At 40.3% G+C, this 19,676-nt stretch overlaps 2 protein-coding genes and 4 non-coding genes across 8 annotated transcripts in view; 4 read left to right on the plus strand and 2 right to left on the minus strand.

The window, feature by feature from the left end:
• Nucleotides 1-467: 467 nt before the first annotated feature.
• Nucleotides 468-12,801, minus strand: LOC139937670 (uncharacterized). Its single transcript, XM_071932924.1, has 11 exons — nt 12,490-12,801; nt 11,508-11,897; nt 9,934-10,197; nt 9,336-9,401; nt 8,788-8,916; nt 7,060-7,353; nt 6,027-6,337; nt 5,054-5,201; nt 4,754-4,915; nt 4,029-4,113; nt 468-3,331 (listed from the first exon to the last, which is right to left on the minus strand). The coding sequence occupies exons 1-11, from the start codon at nt 12,596-12,598 to the stop codon at nt 619-621; spliced, it is 4,671 nt and encodes a 1,556-aa protein (XP_071789025.1). The 5' UTR covers nt 12,599-12,801; the 3' UTR covers nt 468-618.
• Trnan-guu (transfer RNA asparagine (anticodon GUU)) lies at nt 5,554-5,627 on the plus strand. Its single transcript has one exon. It is a non-coding gene; the product is annotated as a tRNA-Asn (tRNA).
• Trnan-guu (transfer RNA asparagine (anticodon GUU)) lies at nt 5,724-5,797 on the plus strand. The gene has a single exon. It is a non-coding gene; the product is annotated as a tRNA-Asn (tRNA).
• On the plus strand, nt 8,114-8,187 carry Trnan-guu (transfer RNA asparagine (anticodon GUU)). The gene has a single exon. It is a non-coding gene; the product is annotated as a tRNA-Asn (tRNA).
• Trnan-guu (transfer RNA asparagine (anticodon GUU)) lies at nt 8,334-8,407 on the plus strand. The gene has a single exon. It is a non-coding gene; the product is annotated as a tRNA-Asn (tRNA).
• A 1,474-nt stretch (nt 12,802-14,275) lies between the features above and the next one.
• LOC139937674 (coatomer subunit zeta-1-like) overlaps nt 14,276-19,676 on the minus strand; it is a 63,119-nt gene continuing 57,718 nt past the window's right edge. Inside the window, exon 9 of one of the 3 annotated variants that reach the window (XM_071932931.1) lies at nt 14,276-18,387. Coding sequence is in view for 2 of the 3 variants with exons in the window: in XM_071932928.1 (XP_071789029.1) it covers nt 18,340-18,387 (48 nt within the window). In the remaining variant the exon portion in view is untranslated. The remainder of the gene's footprint in view (nt 18,388-19,676) is intronic. The other 2 variants (XM_071932928.1, XM_071932929.1) reach the window with 2 other exon arrangements.

Genomic DNA, 19,676 nt, shown 5'->3' on the forward strand with positions numbered 1-19,676 from the left:
TTGTTTTAAAATGCATATGGTTAGAAAGATGTTTTAAAAGTATAGAATACAACGATCCACACACATTTGCCTCGAAATTGCGTGGTTTTCCTTTTACTCTGCGAACTAACACGGTCGGCCATTTATGGGAGTTTAAAATTTGACTCCCATAATGGCCGACCGTGTTTGTCGACGAGGTAAAAGGAAAACCACGAAATTTCGAGTGATACTTGTGTGGATCATTATATTTTACTTTTCAAATATCTTTTTAATCATGTGCATTTTTATAACAAACGGTTACATACGCTTTTCAAAGACAAACTCGACCGATCCAAGGCAACGTGTTCCTTTAAATAATTGTACATAATTTTGTTATTATCCTTCTTTCACCAATATGGAAATAAATGTTGATTGAATTTAATTGAATTGAAATACTGCCGCAAGAGATGTGGTTGGTACCCGTTGTCACCTATGCGACGTCCGTGACATTTTGTTTTTTTGCTGTAATAAAAATAATTATTCAGCCAAAACTTTCAAAATATGTGACTTTTACTGTATCTTTCTTTACAGTTTTGCAACAAAAAATCAGCAGCGCTTTGACAAAAATCAATCTGAGACCCTACCTTTTAACCGTTAAACTTAATCTAGAAGTAGAGGCGGCATAGGCGGGGGAGGAGGAGGCGGTGGTATAAAGCCAGTCGGTGCGGGAGTGTCGCCAGGCGGTACAGGTGACGAGGAAGCCGCTATGGGAAGTGATTGTTCTGTAGGGGCTTCCGTACTTCCCAGGGGAGGAGGGGCTACGGGAGGTTGGACATCATCAGATGTAGGCGGGGGCGGAGGAGGAAAAGAGGGGCCGCTGGACGTCGGTGCAGCAGGGATGCGAGTCGACGACGTACGATGCATGGTTAACGTGGATGATTTCGTTACATTGAGACTTCCAGAAGGAGGAGGAGGCGGAGTCTGAAAGGGAGGGGCTGCTGTAAAAGAGGGGTGCAGTGGTGGAGGAGGTGGAGCATTGGAAGCCACATCCTGGGCAGTGGGCGTTGTTTGACTCACCCTCCTTAGCACGTCCTTAACCGACACTGATGATATCGCTGCAAGGTTGGGAGCGATTGGCGTAGAAGCAGCTGAGGGAGCAGTGCTAGGAGACCCTTGAAGATGGTGAGGTATTGATTGCTGAGATGACATACTTGACATGTGATGAGAAGATGCCGCAAGAGACTCTCGTCTTAGTCGTTGCTGCTTGAAGGGATTCATGGGTCTACCAGAAGGGCTTGTTGTGAAATGTGAAGACCCCCGTGCCAGTTGTGGCTCATCGGCAGACAAAACAGACTTCTGCAATGACATGGTGCTTGAGGGTGGCTCTTGTACAATGTTACTATCTAAGAGGTTCTCATTGTGGGAACTTGGAGGTGTTTGAATGCTTGACTGATTCTGTTGGGATGTATCTCCAGGAGGTTGTACATGAGCATGGGGGTCTCCGTAGACGTCAGGCTCACTACTTCTTGGAGTAGCTTGACGGCTTTGTCTGCTCTGGACCTGGTCTTCCCTGACACTTTCTGATGTTGAAGAAGGAATGAGGGGAGGGACTGCGTTTGAGAACATTGATGATGCTTTGGGCAAAGAAGGACCGATTGATCTCTGAGAGGTTAGACTGGCGACTGAAAGGGGAGAAGGCTTCGGACTAGCTCTGGTTAAAGAATGATAAGATGCTGTCAAAGCTGGCACAGAGCTTCCGCGTGTTGGAGTCACTGGTTTGGACGACCTAGCGGAATGTGAACTCGCTTGTCTCGGCACTCGAGGGATCTCTGGTACAAAGTTCTCTAGTTTTACTTCCGAGTTGGAATATAAATCCGCGAGTTCAGGAAGCATGTTTGAGGATTTCGGTAGGTGGGAGCTACTTCTGCTCATGGATCTCGGAATGTCTTCTCTGGGGAATAGATTGTCTCTCTCGGAGACGAAACTCTCAATTTCTACTTCTGAGTCGGAATCTACAGGTTCAGGAAGCACAGTTGAGGATATCGGCGGGCGAGGCTTTATACTACTCCCAGATCTGATAATGTCTTCTCTGGACAAAGGTTGTTCTCGGGGGTTCTCGATTTCAAACTCAGAATCTGAGTCTGAGAGATCAACAGGTGCGAAAGAAGATCTCGACATGTAGGACTTACTTGATTTCTGTCCGACCTCTCTAGGTGGGAGAGAAACTTGTTCAGCTGAGTAATGTTTGATTTCAATTTCACTGTCAGATTCGGAAAGATCAGGTGGCCCTGTGTGAGATCCTCTGGGAAAGGATCCACTGACGGGAGCTTGAAGAGAAGAGGGACTTATGCTTCTCGACCGTGGACTCTCTGGTTCAGAAGAGCTCGGGGATCGTTGTGTCCTGAATGGCGAAGAGGTTGTCCTGGCGTCCATGGAGATTAGAGACGGACTGATGGGTTGAGCCGGTCGATGGTCGGTTGATGAAGACCTCGGGACTAAACTGGCATTCGAAAGCTGTGGTAAGAACCTTTGTAATGCGTGGACGTCCTCCCTGTGAAACTGTTGATAAGATGGTGATTGGGGCTGGCTTTGATGAAGTGACTCCCTTGGTAGACTGTATAGATGCGAGGATTGCCTTGAAGGGGTTGATGCTTCTTGATACTGGTGTGGATGGGGCATGGTTGGTTCGTCATAAGCGGGGTGGACGTGCTGTACCGAGTGGTGCGATGAGCGTGGATGATCAATCGAAACCCAAGAATGTCTTGGTGTCAGTTTAACCTCGACAGATGTCTTGTGTTCCGGAAGGTAGTGTGGCACTATTAGTTCGTCATTCACTGAGTGATGCGCTGAGTGATACAAAGATTCAGGTTGGTCAATCTGAACCAAGTCGAAGGTGATTCGCGATTGGGCATGGCCATCAATCGGTTCACTGGTGATTCGCCTTCCTCGATCTGCATACTGGATTCCGGACGTGGTTGGCCCTGGCTCGGAAACAGAATCATCACTTGCAAATGATATAAGTACATCCCTCCTCTTAGTGGAATCGTCCAGCTCGTCTTCATCATCACCGTCATCACTATGGCTGGGTTCCTGACGTATCACTTTCAAACTATCCGGCTTCTCCTTGTCATCAGCAGCTGACTGGTCAACAAAAGTGGTTGTGCGATATATCTGTGATTGTATATCTTCGTCACTCGACGTTTCATCGAGGAGTCTGGCTGACTCCCTCTTTTTACGTACTGCCCGGGTCCGGGAGGTGTCACTTTTCTCCGACTCTGTTTCTGTCGATTCCTCTTCGGTTTCGGAGTCTATGATCGCTACAAGTTCGTGCTCTTCGGCCATTTTCTTTCTGCTTTGTTTGCCCAGGGCCGGTCTGTTAATTGGATTACAACAAGGTTACATTGTTTTAATACAGATGAACAAACCATACACACAGCCGGCCTCAACTAGAAAATTCATAAATCCTTAATTGATAAAGGTTTCAACGGTCTTCACGAAAGCTTTTTATAATGTAATACAATTTAATTAAAATCACTTGACACCGTTTGTTATTACTCAAAAAACTAGTAGCATTGATTACGAGCAATATAGAGAGATGTTGATAGTTTTAAAATATTGTTTTTTCTTTCATTGTTCCCTTGAAATGCTTCGTAATGGTCATCTCTCTTCCAGCTATTTCAAATGGGTAAATGTGGAATGTTCTTCCTCTTCATATTCAACGGTTCATCGAATTTCAATCGGTCAGTCTTTCCAAGTCTTTTTGTGAAATGTGTACGCAATAGACCTTTATCACTGTGAGGTCATTTTGATTTTACTCCATTCCAACTCATTGTAACCAAACTGAGGCTGAACGAAATAATAGTCTGGTGCCATGCGCAATGAATGTTAGCATTCATTACTGGGTGGAAACAGGGAACATGACCAAGATGGCGACAACGTGATAAAGGTCTATAACATGAAGTAAAGGACACAGTTTAGTTTGTGTACGATGTCGTAAGGCAGTCGCTTTGCAAACCGGTTTTTCTATGATTAAATTGAGTTGTTTGTTTGTAAAATATGCAGCCACCTACCTACGCAGCCAACACAACAGTAGAGCCACTGCAATGAGCACCGAGAATACGCCTCCAACCATAAGAACAGCTACGAAAGATTTCACTGCAAACGCAAAACAGAAAATGGGAAACATACTTTTAGGATGTGAAACTATGCAAAGTGGATGTATACAAAAAGGTTTGCGGTCATGTGAATACATGAATATCACTTTTGGACAAGTGTTGGTTCCCTACCACCGGTTCTTTCAAGAATCAACTCTTTTCAACAGAGATATTGACATGATGTTACCGCAAACCTCAAAATCTCTTTTAAGAAACGTATTTGCTAAGAAATGATAAGTTTTGTCACTTTCATCAAACAAACTCCGTAGCTCTCTAGTCTCACAAACAAGCACTTATAAAATAAGTACTTGTGTAAGGTTGTAAACACACAAAGGGCAATGTATCTGCATGCTCTGTATAGGGCGCTAAACAAACGGCGCTAGTGAAACGTTAAGCAGGCACAATATTGTCACAATATTAAATGAACTATTTTCCTTTATTAATAAGTCGTGAAACGTACATTATACAGGTCAGTATGCTTCGTTTTTGAGAGGTCAATGCCACCAAGTTAAAGGGCACCTTATGAGGAAATTGTAAAACTTCTACTGGAGCATTTCAATGGCACCAAAACAATGACCATCGCCTTCGTTACCTCTTTCAATAATCAGGCATAATTCAAGGGCAGAAATATATGATTATACCTAGACATTGCTTTGGAGATGTTGAACCGGTCGTGATTGTGAATTGATTGGGTGGACACGGTGAGCAGTCCCCGGCACCGTATGACGTCTGGTACGTCCCGACCGGGCACTGAGAACATTCCACCCCGTCAATCCTGCTGTAGAGTCCCGGTCCGCAGGCAACTACGAGATGGAATAAAAAAGAAACTCATCGTCAAGAAAAAAAAATACCTACAAATAAAACAAATTCTCTCTTTTCATGTTTCAGATTCGGATGTTCTGATGCAAAGCTTTCGATTTGAGGGACTCTAATAAACTTACCGCATAGAGACGAGTGTAGACCATATCCCAGACTACAGTGATACTGTAGAGAGTGTTCTACCGAGGCAGGGATCAGACCAGCCGTAACTCGTTGGTACATCCCATTCGAGTTCTGCGGAGTGAAGAAGGCTGCTAGCTTGGTTTGAATCTACAAAAGGATCGTCATGAACAAGACACAATATGTGAATATTATTTACTAATTAAAAAATATTTAGATTTGAATTTGTTTGTTGATTTTGTACGGGTATTCAGCTTGAATTATTCTTTGAACTTTGTATTGTTATTAATCAAACTTTACAAACGGCTTTTATTAAAATAAATACAGAAAAAAACAGCTATACAGCAGGTCCTTGTGGCGCAATCGGTTAGTACGTTCGGCTGTTAACTGAAAGGTTGGTGGTTCAAATCCACCCAGAGACGAAACTTTTATTGTTTTATATTAATCAAACTCTACGAACGGCTTTTATTAAAACAAATACAGAAAAACAGCTATACAGCACGTCTCTGTGGCGCAATCGGTTAGCGCGTTCGGCTGTTAACCGAAAGGTTGGTGGTTCAAATCCACCCAGGGACGGAGTTATTCTTTTAACTGTTATTGTTCAAAATTAATAAAACTTTACGAAAGGCTTGTATAAAAACAAAGTTACAGAAAATAACATCTATACAGCAAGTCTCTGTGGCGCAATCGGTTAGCGCGTTCGGCTGTTAACCGAAAGGTTGGTGGTTCAAATCCACCCAGGGACGGAGGTTTTCTTTTCGTCTTTTTGCTTTCATTTCAACGAAAACTTACAGTGCAGTTCTACTTGCTATAAGTGAGGAGTGAACTATGAGAGGAGAATGGGGAGTTTTTTCATTTGTTCACAATTTCTCTTAATGCTGGTGCATTCTGCTTCTTTTTTTTCTTTGGGGAGGGGGGGGGGGGGGCTATTTTTCAATTGACATGCCTCCCTCCCCTCTCCCCTCCCCAACTCACCAGTGCCATTCTCTGATCCATTTCTCCAATCATGCAACTCGAGCTGCATTCTGCGATCATCTCATGCCTGACCACGAGGTCAAATTTGACCAATAGGATAGTACCATGGGTAGATCTGGCAACTGACCCCGGCACGCCCCCAACACAGAGAGCGACTAAGTTTGAGATTTGGAAAGAGACATCAATTGCAATGATGGCGGACTGGAGATGTGTTCCGAGCTGTTGCTTGAAGACGCTACTCTGTTGGGCGTTGCAGTCTGGCGTGGTGAACGAAGCTGATATAGTGTAGACAAGGTCTGGGAGGGTGTACACTGAAATAATGAGAGCAGATTTGGAAGTTGAACAAAGAGAGAAATTTACTAACTGAGGACTCGAACCAATGACCGGATTAACGTGCCGGCACTCTACCAACTGCTAGCCCTATAATGGCGGTCTCCTTGTTTTGTCAAAATTCAGGTTTTCAGGCAGAAGCCATACAACCGTGAAGTTGCCAGGGATCACGCCCAAATTACGCTACAACCTGGGAGTCACCAGTGAAATATTAAGAGTTTCAAATACCACTTTTAGACTCGGTTGTTACAGAACAGTTTGTGAACTTTGGGTCGACTCGTCATGGCTTCAAACATGGCACTGGATTGTCGTCATGGTTGTCAGGATCACGGCCTGATGGATTGTTCTTCTTTTAATATTTTTCGAAAAGCAACGAACATAAAATGCTTATTTCAAAACGGGGTTGTGGTAACACATTTCTTCTTATAAGATCATATAATATAAAGACCTGAGCTGCACATAACTGTTTATTAAATTGACATTGGATTAAGTTTTCAATGTATTTGGCACCAAGCTTTTCCATGACTCTTATAATCCGCAGTGGAAACCTATTACGACACATCACATTTTAATTTATCAAACTCAAACCCATTTTAATGGTGGACACAATACTGTGAAATTTAATTTGTCCGGTTACACTCAAACCAAACAATGCACTTTGGTCCACCATACCACAAGAAGGCTAATTTATTCAAACGCTTACCTTCGATATTATATTTGAACGTTCGCTTTCTTTCATTCCCTTTCTCTGGATATTTGAAAGACACCTCACACTCCAAACTCCCTGTATCGACAGGGTCAACATTCGATATTTCTAGAATTCCTCCGTCAATTGTTAAATATCTAGCATGATCAAACGTCATGATGACGTCGTCGCCTTTAGACTTCGGTCTTCGCCATGTGAATTTGAGACCAATAATTGATTTCCTCATGTGTGCCACGTTGCTAGGCAGGCATGCGAGGTATTGCGTTCTTCCTTGCAAAACGTACGTGAAATCTGTAACAAAATATAAAAATATAAAAAACACATGGGAGATTAAATTTTGCTCTGGTGTCGTTTCAGTTATGGTCTGGAACTAGTTTGAATATTTCTTTTACTTGCCATCTTTTGTTCTACTTTTCGCTACAGTTTTAGATTTATATTTAATGTAATGTACATCAAGTTGATAATGAGCAAGGTCTGGGAGGTCACATCTTTTTTGATGACAATTTTTCGACTTTTGCCTTTCCCTGGACGGCCTCTACTTGTATAGTTATTGCATTGCCAAGAGTTAAATAGAAAAATAAAAAACTCTTATTGAGGCTTAAATGTCTCCGTGATGAAGACATCATGTGTGAGTAATACTTGAAAAACGTGAAAAGGGTTCGACCAAGAACCAAAAAACGTAAATTTGATTGTAAAAAGCGCCCTATACGCCTCTTTTAATATGTTTGCATGAGGCACGTCACAATGCTAACTCAAAACGAGGCGATGGGCGCAGCCACTGCAAGTGATGGGGGACGTGCGCCCATAGCCACGTTTTGGGTAAAAATTATGACGTCATGCATAAATATTAAGAGAGGCGTATACGCTTTCAGCAATCACATCATGGTAGCAACGCAAGATCGATAGACAGTTTAGTTTAATTTCAGATATTTGTTCCTATATGCTATGATAGGATTAAGTGCAATAACTTTTGCTTCTATTGTTTTAGTTCTAATCGGCGTCATATAGGAGATCCCCCCCAACTTTAAGAAAAACAACAGCTACACAGAAAGTCTCTGTGGCGCAATCGGTTAGCGCGTTCGGCTGTTAACCGAAAGGTTGGTGGTTCAAATCCACCCAGGGACGGAAAATTGTTTTGAACTCAAGATCGAGCGACGTTTTAGTTCAATTTCAGAAGAACATTTTGAGCTATTATTGTTTGATATGAATAACTTCTTCTGCGAGCCGCTATTTTGAACATTTACACACACAAAACTGAAAATAGATAGCAAGTCTCTGTGGCGCAATCGGTCAGCGCGTTCGGCTGTTAACCGAAAGGTTGGTGGTTCAAATCCACCCAGGGACGGGATAGTGTTTTAACTAAAGATCGAGCGGAATTTTAGTTTGATTTCAGTTGTTTTCAGCAATTTCAAAACTTGTGATTATATTGTGTTCCCTCTCTGCCCGATGTCACATGGTACTCTGTTCAAATGATTCTGTCTCATTGTAAGTACGGAAGTTAGTGTTTCATTGAAATCAATGGCATTGAAGGTTTTTTTTATTTTATGACGATGTCACCATCTTGGTCATGTTCCCTGATCCAACAACAGTAATTGGCTCTAATTTTATTGTACAAAAAGGAACCAGACTAATTCTCCTTCCAGCCTCAGTTTGGTTACATTGATTTGAATGGGTGAAAATCAAGATGACCGCACCATGATAAAGGTCAATTATCAGCAGACATACCTCCATCATTTTGAAATGTATGTAACATCTCATCGATATCTACAGGTGGAATCTCTAAATCGGCTACTGCACTATCATTCCCTGAAGGTCTGTCGAACTTCGGTTCCTCATGGAAAGGGTCGTCAGTGACTGTCCATATATTGAAATAAGAAACATACAACTGTGTATTAAATCCATGTCACAAGAAGCAATTTACTGGCAACCAGTTCCAGGCAATCTTCAAGAAGAAAACAAACATTCACGCTTTCATCGTCTCTTCACATTAATTGTCTTGGGTGCTGCCGAAGTTTTCCTTTTGCGTGTAGTTAAGTTGCTTGCCCACAAGTTGTCTTAAACAAAATATTTTTGTGGGAAATGATTTCTTTCTCGAAAATTTCGTTACTTCAGATTCAGATTACCTTGATAAGTCTTTTTAGCCTTTGCTTTTCAAAGTGTTTCTCTGTGAAGCGCCTTAAGACCTCTCCGAAAGTTTTAAACGCTGATCAAACTCGCAATTTTAATCTTGCTACAAAAGTGCCACAAGAGGGCGGAATAACTCTTTATTTTACCGTATTCTTCATCATGGTGAGGCTTCAGAATTTCCACTGCGGCAGATGATTTCTCGTCCTCAACGGCTATTTCAGTCATTATGGAAATGAATAATTAGAAGTTGTTACACATTGAACAATATTGTACACAGCATGAGAAGAGTATTCAATCTTATATTAATACATTGCACAAGGTAAGGTTCCCGCCGAAAAATGTTCCTTTGTTTTTGCGCATCATGGATCTTTTTAAGTAATGGTTATCAAGTCTTGATTGGTTGAAACTCTAGTCTGTGTATTGTCGCCGACATAGGGCGTAATATCGACTGGCTCGGAGTGAGTTTTGGCAAGTCTGGCAATTAAATTTTGGTTCGAAGCGAGTTTAAAAAAAAAAAAAAAACGTAATCAGATGTTTGCTTGATACAGATAATACCTTCTTTAGTAATTCGCGTTGATATCGTCGACTACTTGTTATTAAAACGAACTTTCACAACCAAGACCCGTTGTGAGCTCTTCAGGGATCCACCTGTTTTTGTTTTTTTAAGCACATTTTTCTGATTTTATATCACACTGCAATCCAAAAACGTTAAGCAAAAACAGTTTCAACTGATCTCGTTTTTACCTTTCCCAAGCTGAAATCTTCGTCCTGCCACGAAAAAGTGTTTGTCGTTGTATGCATCACACACGTAAATCCCAGCATCATTAACTGGATTGTAATGTTCTATGATCAAAGTTGTAGCAGTTGGGTCAATGTAGACGTAACTAGGTAAAGATGGACTTCCTTCTTTCGCCCAATCGTACTCAGCATCAACACCCGGCACCCCGACGATCATGTAGTTTTGGGTATGGATTACCACTTTTCCGCCTGGAGGGGGCTCCTTTAGAACTGTTTCAAGAAACAATGATTAACCTAACTTAAATGTTGCAGTAAAATTACAAATAAATTAGTTCCCTATGCCAAGATTCAGTTAACGTAGTTTAGCCCTTTATTTCCTAAGGGTTCTGGTGGTACTGGTATTTTTTTGTTTACTAGTTGTAAATTAACTGCGTTTTTTTTATTAATTGTTTGCATCACAAAACATTGGAGTTGTTAACAAGTGTTACACTTGGATTCGAGTCCGTATCGTGTCCGTTTTAGCATCGACTTGTGACTTGACTGGACTTGCAAATAATAAATGTATTCTTGAATTGAATTGAATTGAAATCATGACTCGCTGCAAACTGTGCAAAAACAATCCATGTTGTTAATATTTAGGCTACTAAAGGTTTCTTTAGACGTACTTCAACACGAAGTCAAGACTATGCACTGTATGCATTTATCTGGTTTAAAATCAATTTATGTGAATTGAGTCGTTTGAACATAAGTTACATTTGGACATTTTCTATTCCTGAATTCATGTCTTGAGTTCTTTATATCAAAATGTGGACATTCTGTAACCCGATAATCTAAGATGTAAACCAGTTTTGTAAAGCGTCCTGAATTGTTGAACTTTTGTCAGTAATTTTTCTTAAAAGCCAACAGGCATGAAAGAAATCCCCGTCACATTTTGTACACACAGATTCCCACTGCATCATGCAGCTGCCATGCAGCTGCCGAACCCTCAGACCAATCAAAACACAGGTTGGAAAGCTAACGTCACTGCACGTTTATCCAATGAAATCACAGTATCACATGAAATCACTGCTGATGTCAAACCAGTACAAGTCTTTATTCTTGCAGAAAAAGGGGAACCAGTCTTTAAGACACTGGACACTATTGGTAATTTTCAAAGACCAGTCTTCACAGTTTGTGTATCTCAACATTTTGTTAAACATAACATAACAAACCTGTGAAAATTTGAGCTCAATCGGTCGTCGAAGGTCCGAGATATTTATTTATGAAAGAAAAAAACACCCTTGTCGCACCTTGGTCACACGAAGTTGTGTGCTTTCAGATGCTTGATTTTGGGACCTCAAATTCTAAATCTGAGGTCTCAAATCAAAATCGTGGAAAATTACTTCTTTCTCGAAAACTACGTCACTTCAGAGGGAGCTGTTTCTCACAATGTTTTATACCATCAACCTCTTCTTAGTCCTATTTATCCCCATTAGTCGTAATCAAGAAAGGTTTAATGCTAAAAGTTATTTTGAGTAATTACCAATAGTGTACACTCTCCATCCGAGGATGTTTGAGGGCGCAATTTTAAAATTACTTACCTACTGGTAAACCCTCAACAACAAAATTCAGTTGAACTCTTCCCTGACCACTTCCAACAGTGGCCTTAAAACTGTTCCTAAAGACGTCATAATCTAATAAATCCAAGATGGTCAGTGAAGTCCGGTTTGGGGACAGAATCATGTTAACAGGAGGGCTCCCTCCTTTGAGCAGATCCACTACTTTCAGAAGGAGTCGATTCTTCATCTTGACCCGTCTGTACCACGAGATGGGTGGTAGTTGGTTCGAGTCCAACTCGGCCTCGGAATCCGGTGTTATATGCAGATTAAGAGTTACCATCCTGCCAACGATAGACTGAATGAAGCAGGTGTTGGTCCTCGACTTGTATAAAAAGCAGGTTTTATCTTGATCCTTGATGTTTACTTGCCAGCCTGGAGAGAATACAAAGAGGTTACTCAGTTTGAAATCATCAAAAGATTCACAAGAGTGCGTGCGGCCAGTGGGTGCTCTAAAATATTAAGTTGCACTTGACAACATTTAAAAAGTGAAATTTAAATTGTCAAAGTTAAATTTAACATTGTTGGAAGTCTTTTCAATCAAGTGAACTTTCTTTGCAAAGAATATACTCATAATCATTCACTGCACTGTCTCCAGGTCTAGTAATGCTGAATTTAACACTTGGTTTTATAACAACAATCCTTATGATGGGTTTACGGTCGCGGTACTTTCCAGACAAATCAAAAGACCGTGGCTATTTACTAAAAAAGACGAAAACATTCTGATAGAACGTGACAATTAAAGAGCTACGATTATCGCAGCTCTTTCGTTTTACCGTCTGACATTTTTTTTTAAATGAGCTGCAACTGCTGATGAAATTATACACAACTATACTATCCTTCTTTATGTTAACGTCATAATAAAGACTGGAGTAAACATCCGGACCTTACACTACAGTTACGTGGTGCCGAAATGTTTAAATAGATCAACCTTCCAGTTTTCCCCTCTCACCTAAGTTTATCTTACCTTTTGCTCTTTCGGAAGATAACAAAACGAAGATGAAGATTACACGAAATAAAAGGAACACAATATCAGCGTTTCCTTGGAGTTGTCGATGTTGCCTCTTGAATAGCATTGCGTGTTTACTCGTTCATAGTTCGTGTCGAATACGGGACATCTCCGCCTGTCGACACTCGGCTTCGTCTGTCGACACTCAACCATTAGCACCAAAATTCATTGTTTTGTTTTGTTTTAATATTGATGTAGAAAATGTATTGTTATCGTGAACATGGTGAATCTTTTGATTGTTAAAGCTATAAAATGCCAACCGAATGTTTAATGGCGTTTTTCATGTTGCTTTCTCTACTCTACAGAGGCTATTGCGTCTCGCGTAAGACGCGTAGCGCGCCGACAACGCCAGACGCTGTGTACGCTGACCGGGCTTAACGCGAAATGCTACAGGGACGTATGCTGAGGTCGCGCGCAAATAAAACGGCTATCGTCCAATGATTATCTGCCTTTGACACAACACTTGCGCAAGTGCAAACGCGCTGATATCTAGCCGTAACTCTAGCGCCGAATTTCGCTACTTTCCGTCCGCATCGAGGCAGACTTGACTCAAGTCCCCATCCCGTGCCACCCCCAGGAAACTACTGTTTTGTGATGCTCTGCAGTCCCAAACCTGTTCCACATGCGGGAGGGATCACATTTTGACGGCGAGCGCGCACTGTACTGTACATACGCGTTGTTTCATAGTAAGTTTGGGTGATGCTTAGGGACCTCTAACACGAGAATGGGACTTGAAGTCTAGCTGCGAGGCTGTAGCTCTGAAGTCGCCGTTTCGGACACACGGCCTATACGCCTTTCTTAATATTTATGCATGAGGTACGTCGCACTGCTAACTCAAAACGAGGCGATGGGCGCATCCCCTGAAAGTGATGGGGGACGTGCGCCCATAGCCTCATTTTGGGTAAGAACTATGACGTCATGCATAAATATTAAGAGAGGCGTATGAGAGGGCACTTTTGGCTCCAGGTAGGGTGTCAGATGCAATTATGTCCGCCATGCAATACTTTCCGCTCCGGACACTTTTGGATATGCAATCGTGTCCGGGGCTATGCAAAAACCGTTCGGACTTGACTGTACATAATAATGTGCGCGCGTAAGCGAGCATGCATGCACTGAACCTGAACATTCACACGTATTTTATGATTGCAGCGAAACCCAACGGCCGAACATTTCCCGTAACATTCATGACATGCCCTTGTAAAAAAATAAATGGCGAACATGTTCCGTCGACCAACGGCGTTTAATTTACTGCAAGGACGGTTTTGCATATGCAGATGTGTCCGGGCGGACACAATTGCATTATGCAGCAGCGTCCGGGCGGACACGATTGCATATGCAAAACCATCCTGTAGACATTATTGCATATGCAATAATGTTCTCCGGATAGTATTGCTTAGAGGACAGAATTACATGTGACAGGGGCGCTTTTTTAGTGTGTTGTTCTGTTTTGCCTCTCAGCTGATAAAATCAGTGGTGGTTTTTGTATTGATAGTGCTTTCCAAGGATTGAACTCTAACACCGCGATACTCAGCTACTTTATAATATGAAAAATAGACCAAAGACTGAAAAAGCAAAAGAGGCAAGTCTAGCATATCACAACTTGGCAAATTTTTTAGTTTTAATTTTAGGCTCTAAAATGATACAGAGGTTCTACTGATGTTTTTTTTTAAATAATAATAGTTGATCGGGAATGTAGGGCCTTTGCATTATTTTGACAAACGTTGATGCCGTTGAAATAATATAAGCAACATTTTGAAAAATTGTTCCTCTTTTTTTTTGTTAGGCTCAAAAATTTTGCAATCGGTTCAGCTGATGCCTTTCCTGCCCAAAGAATTCAGCTTTACTTTGAAAAATATTAATGATTATTGGCCATGAATTCAAACAAAATCATAAGGGGTAAGACTAGTATTTTAATCAAATCTCAGCTATAATTTGACATAGGATAGTTATTTTATGCTCTTTTTTCAGAATGATTCACGTTTCAAAAAGAGCAAGACGTGGATAAAATCAAACATGAAAGGTAAGTCAAGCATTTTGTTATTTTATTTTTTATTTTTTAGCCTCTAAAATGATACGGTAGACTCAACTGGTGCTTTTTTCTTTTTGACGCAGGATACGAATCTTCATAATTTAAAATGGCCAAAACTTAAAAAATAAAAATCATAAGTGGTAAGTCCAGAATTATTTCCAAGCTAGTGCCAATTGCTTGGCCCAAGTTTAAATTTCTAATTTTAAGCTCAAAATGATGCAATCGGTTCAACAGATGCTTTTTTATATAAGAAATATTCATTGTTGAAAATTAGGCCAAAAGTATTAACAAAATCATTAGGGGCAAGTCCATCATTTTCATCAAATTTGAGTAAATGTAAAAATATATATATATATTTATTAGGTTCTAAAATGATGCAGAAGGCTGTACTTATGCCTTTTATTTATTTTGACCCGATATAAAAGCTTCATTTGGGGGAAATGATGATACTTGAAAAAAGGCCAATAACTAATTTTCGATTTGTTGCAATCGGTTCTGCTCAATAATCTTTGGCGCCCACTAAATATGAAGTGCGCCCTCTCTCAATGTTCTGATCACTAAGCAAGTCATTCCGGTGTCATGTGGGACTTTGGACTTCCGAGGGGTTAGGCAACTTAATAAGTCTCATCAAACCAGCCAAGAACACAGTTAGGCAACAGTCTGCATGTGCATTTGTGTGAAGTAAAAGTCAATTACGAAAAACGTAGAGTTTAGTTAGGCAGTTGGAACCCCTCGCTAGCACAGCAGGCGAAAGTAGATTTTACTTTCATTACATAAACCACATAAATACTTCACAATTGATACTTTCATACTTTGGTCATACCCAATATTATTTAATTTCGAACACACAATTTCAATTGGTGAAAAATGCGACATGTTAAAACTCAGAGATGCTTTTTCAGTTTACAATGATAGGTTGAGTAATTAAAGGCAGTGGACACTATTGGTAATTGTCAAAGACTAGCCTTCACAGTTGGTGTATCCCAACATATGCTTAAAATAACTAACCTGTGAAAATTTGAGCTCAATCGGTCATCAAAGTTGCGAGATAATAATGAAAGAAGAAAACACCCTTGTCACACGAAGTTCTGTGCATTTAGATAGTTGATTTCGAGACTCAAGTTCTAAACTTGAGGTCTCAAAATCAAATTCGTGGAAAATTACTTCTATCTCGAAAACTACTCCACTTCAGAGGGAGCCGTTTCTCACAATGTTTTATACTGCCAACCTACCCTCATTACTCTTTACCAAGTGAGGTTTAATGCTAATAATTATTTTTAGTAATTACCAATAGTGTCCACTGCCTTTAAGTGAAGTTACTTTATCATGTAGACGATAACCTTTTGACCCTTATAAAAGAAGTGGGCCTTTTCCACTAAACTTTTGACAATAGCAAGTTAACAAAATTCCCACAAAATGATTTTAAATAATAAAAGTAGAAAGTAAGACTTAATTATGAAATACACCAAATAACCTTAAACTGTATGTTTAGGTTCCCCCCCCCCCACATCAGATTAAGCAAAGGATCAATAATGGTTTTCAAATGACATTTTATTCCAGCGCCATGTTCTCAAAGCTAAGAACAGATAACCTTTGCTAAGCAGAATTAGGCTAGAATCCAAATAAAACATGAATACCATTTGTTTTCTTGTTTGGATGGATGGTTTCTCATTTTATTTAAAAAAAAATTCAAAACAAGTTGGCCGAGGTTTAATTTTTTAATCAAACAGGTCTTTGTTTCAAACAGTGCATACTTTTGTGACGCTCGTTGACTGAAGACAAACTCGGCATTTCCAGACGTTATTATTGTTTAGGTAAATATACGACATAAAAAACAGAGAATACACCTCTTGTATTAGCCGCCATTGCTGAGATCGAACAATGGAATGGACCCTTCCCATGAAATATGCTAATCACATTCACGCATGCGTACAGACCCTGTTGGTTGGCAAACGCCATAGAGTTGTGCACTAAGCAGACGCGCAATCGCGTATGCGTCACGCACCCATTAGCCGTGTACAAAACAGCGCGATGTCCCCTCATTTTGCCAACCAAAACGTTTGTGCGCACGCGCTATGTGCAATTTACATATTTCATGGGAAGGGTCTATTATGCAGGCGAGTTCGCACCGAGCACAACTCTCAGCCAATGATAGGTCTCCATTGACCTCATTGAGGGCGCTGTTTTCAGTCTTGTGACGTCATATGCGAGGGGTCTATGCTATCAAGCCTGTTACTTCCCTGTAGTCTTACCTCAAGTCTCTTATTGTCAATTTCTCCGAGTGACTGACTCTACAGACCTTGCAAGTTTCATGCGTATTGGAACATTTTTAGATCAACTTTGGTCCCTTGTACATTTCTTTAACATGTGAAGAAACACAAACTCGCTGACTTGAAAGGGTCCAAATGTTCAAATACGTGCAGAACTTGCACAAGCGATTCAGATTTGTACAAGAGAACTATCAATGTTAAGTTTATATTCAAGACCAAGAGTTGATCAACCTTGATGATTTCCAGGACCCTGCAACTCCAAGGCTGTAAGACATAACCCACACTCAGCCCAGGGACTTTCTCTAGACCCTCGTCGTCCCTAAACTCCCCCTGTCAGACTTCGGACTTCTCTACAGATGTTCCTTAATCCTTTAATAACCCACAAGTATTGCTGAAAAAGGTTCTACACTCAACTTCAACATCAGATGTTGGTCGTCAAAATCACTCAACAAAAACCAAGCAATTTATCTCGGCATCACATGTATGCACTTGGGACAGGAAAATATCCGCAAAAAGAATCGCCATAGCAACCACATCTTGTCTGCATTTTTTATTTCTTGTCAAAGTCTCTCTGCTCTTTTTTGGTGATCTTCCAGAAACTTAAATGATAGCTTTATCAGGAACGGTGTAAATAAAGTGATGATTTTAAATTTCCTGTGAAATTAACGTGTCTGGGTATTTCTTATTTTAGCAGGAAAAGTCTGCAGTTTATACTTGCATTCACAATTTAAGAAATACTGTACCCTTTTTTGTTTCCATATTGACTACTTGATGCAACAATCATACCCCCACTTTTTAGAACTAAACCCATTGTTTTGTACTGCTTTCCCCCCCCCCCCTTTAAAATAAATCTCTCTCCCTTTCTCACACACTAAATTCTCACTGACAATAGATAAGACCAAGTCAATCTCAAGCATATCTGGCTTTTGGACATGGCTACTGGCTTAAGCAGCCATGTTGAGATACAGTCATAGCCAGAAGTTAAAGCCATTACTTTGAGCATGGCCTTCATGTCATGCAGCGGCCATCTTTGCTCAACATCAAACGAGTTTTTGTTAAAGTTATACAATGAAAATAAAATGCAAAAAGGGTTTACATTTCAACCCTAGAGAGTCTTCTTCATGAAGGCTTCGAGAAAGACTCTGCTAGGGTCAAAAAGACTCTGCTAGGGTCAAAAAGACTCTGCTAGGGTCATAACGTCAGCCCATTAACCTTTTTTGCATTTAAACCAAACACGTGTAGGTCCTTTTGGTTGGTAAGTTACTTGCAACAGCTAAGTCTTTTTTTCTAAAAATCAAACAAATATTTAACTGACTAATTTATTAGAGTGTTCTCTCTGGTTTAGGACAGGTACTACAAAAATGGCCGCTACATGGCAACGAAAAAACTAAATACATGTGTACTGTAATATTTACTAGTAGTGGACTGTATCATACATAAATAAATCATCCGCCATTCTGAAGACCACTTGCATGTTGTCAAAGTCCGCAGATGACCAAGCAGATAACATTACTTCAGAAGTGACCATTTAAGTTGCTCTCGTGCCGTTTGTAAAACCTGAACACAACGAAAAGAAATAATAAAAAAAAACTCATCAAGTTTCTGTAAATCAAAATCGTTAGCTTGGTTTTGGTAGTTGCAAGTTAATGCACTTTTGGTATTCCACGTAACTTTGATTACAAGAGAACTCTCCAGGGCTTTCATGGCAGGCAAGATACTTCACTTGTCATGTGAGTTTACAACATCAAATTTTAACAATACCTAGACAATTTTGCAATAATGACTCTTTTGACTTCCTAATCAAAAGCTGATAAAAATCACATTACATGTGATGTAGTTTTCATAAAGTGTGAGATTATATTTTTGTTTTGTTTTGTTTTGATGAAAGCTCCCACAGGGGGATCTAAACACCAAGCTGGCAACAGTCAATCTCTCTCATAAACGTTGGTTTACAGTCTATGATTATAAATTACAAAAATCAAGAAACTGTGATTCAGTAACTTTTTCTCCATTGAGCTGTGTACAAAATCATGCATGTAGGAAGTCCAAGGGCCGATTTCACAAAGCAATAAATTCAATGCCAGACAAATTGTCAGTATTACCAATGTGATTTGTATTATGACACCATACTTTTAGCAACTACGATTGATTTGCAGTTAAAAGGAATCTTATCTCTTTGTGAAATCGTCCCCAGGCTCTGCAGAGAAAGCGCGCGATGGCACAGGTTACATGTCCTGTATAATGTTGGCTGATACCAAATTAAAAGCAGAGTCAAGGAACTTGTTCGGGTGATTATTGGCTTCACTGGATTTTCTTTGAGGAAAAATACTCAGTACTCATCAAGTTCTACCCCAATGGAATCCAAATTGGCCAACATTTGGGTCACGCTTCATCTCGCTCTTTGCATGATGAAAGGAGACAAGCAAGAAAGAGGCAGGAAATACAGGAAGAGACTGAGGAAAGGAATAAATGAGATAATGACAAGATGGTAAACCCTTGATGAGGCTGTATTTCCATCTTACACAAGAATTGTCACAACATCGAACCAACTGTAAGAGATGAAGATGTCGCAGGAAATTGTGTTTAATTGCAAGAAAGACGAAGAAGAAAACATTGAGCTAAAACAGTGTTTATGAGAAGCAAGCATTCCTTCGCAAATCCACAAACTCGCAACAGTTTCTCTTAAAATTTGAATTAAAAAAATAAGACTTAAACAGACAAACCTTTTTGGATTTGGTTTTAAATACTACTAAGGACTGGAAATGCAACAACTTGAAATGTGCAAACAGGTACATTAGAAAGGACATTTAAGGGCTAAAATGACATGACACAAGAAGGATAAAAGT

Source organism: Asterias amurensis, chromosome 5 (assembly GCF_032118995.1).
Source record: "Asterias amurensis chromosome 5, ASM3211899v1".
NCBI classification, from domain to species: Eukaryota; Metazoa; Echinodermata; class Asteroidea; order Forcipulatida; family Asteriidae; genus Asterias; species Asterias amurensis.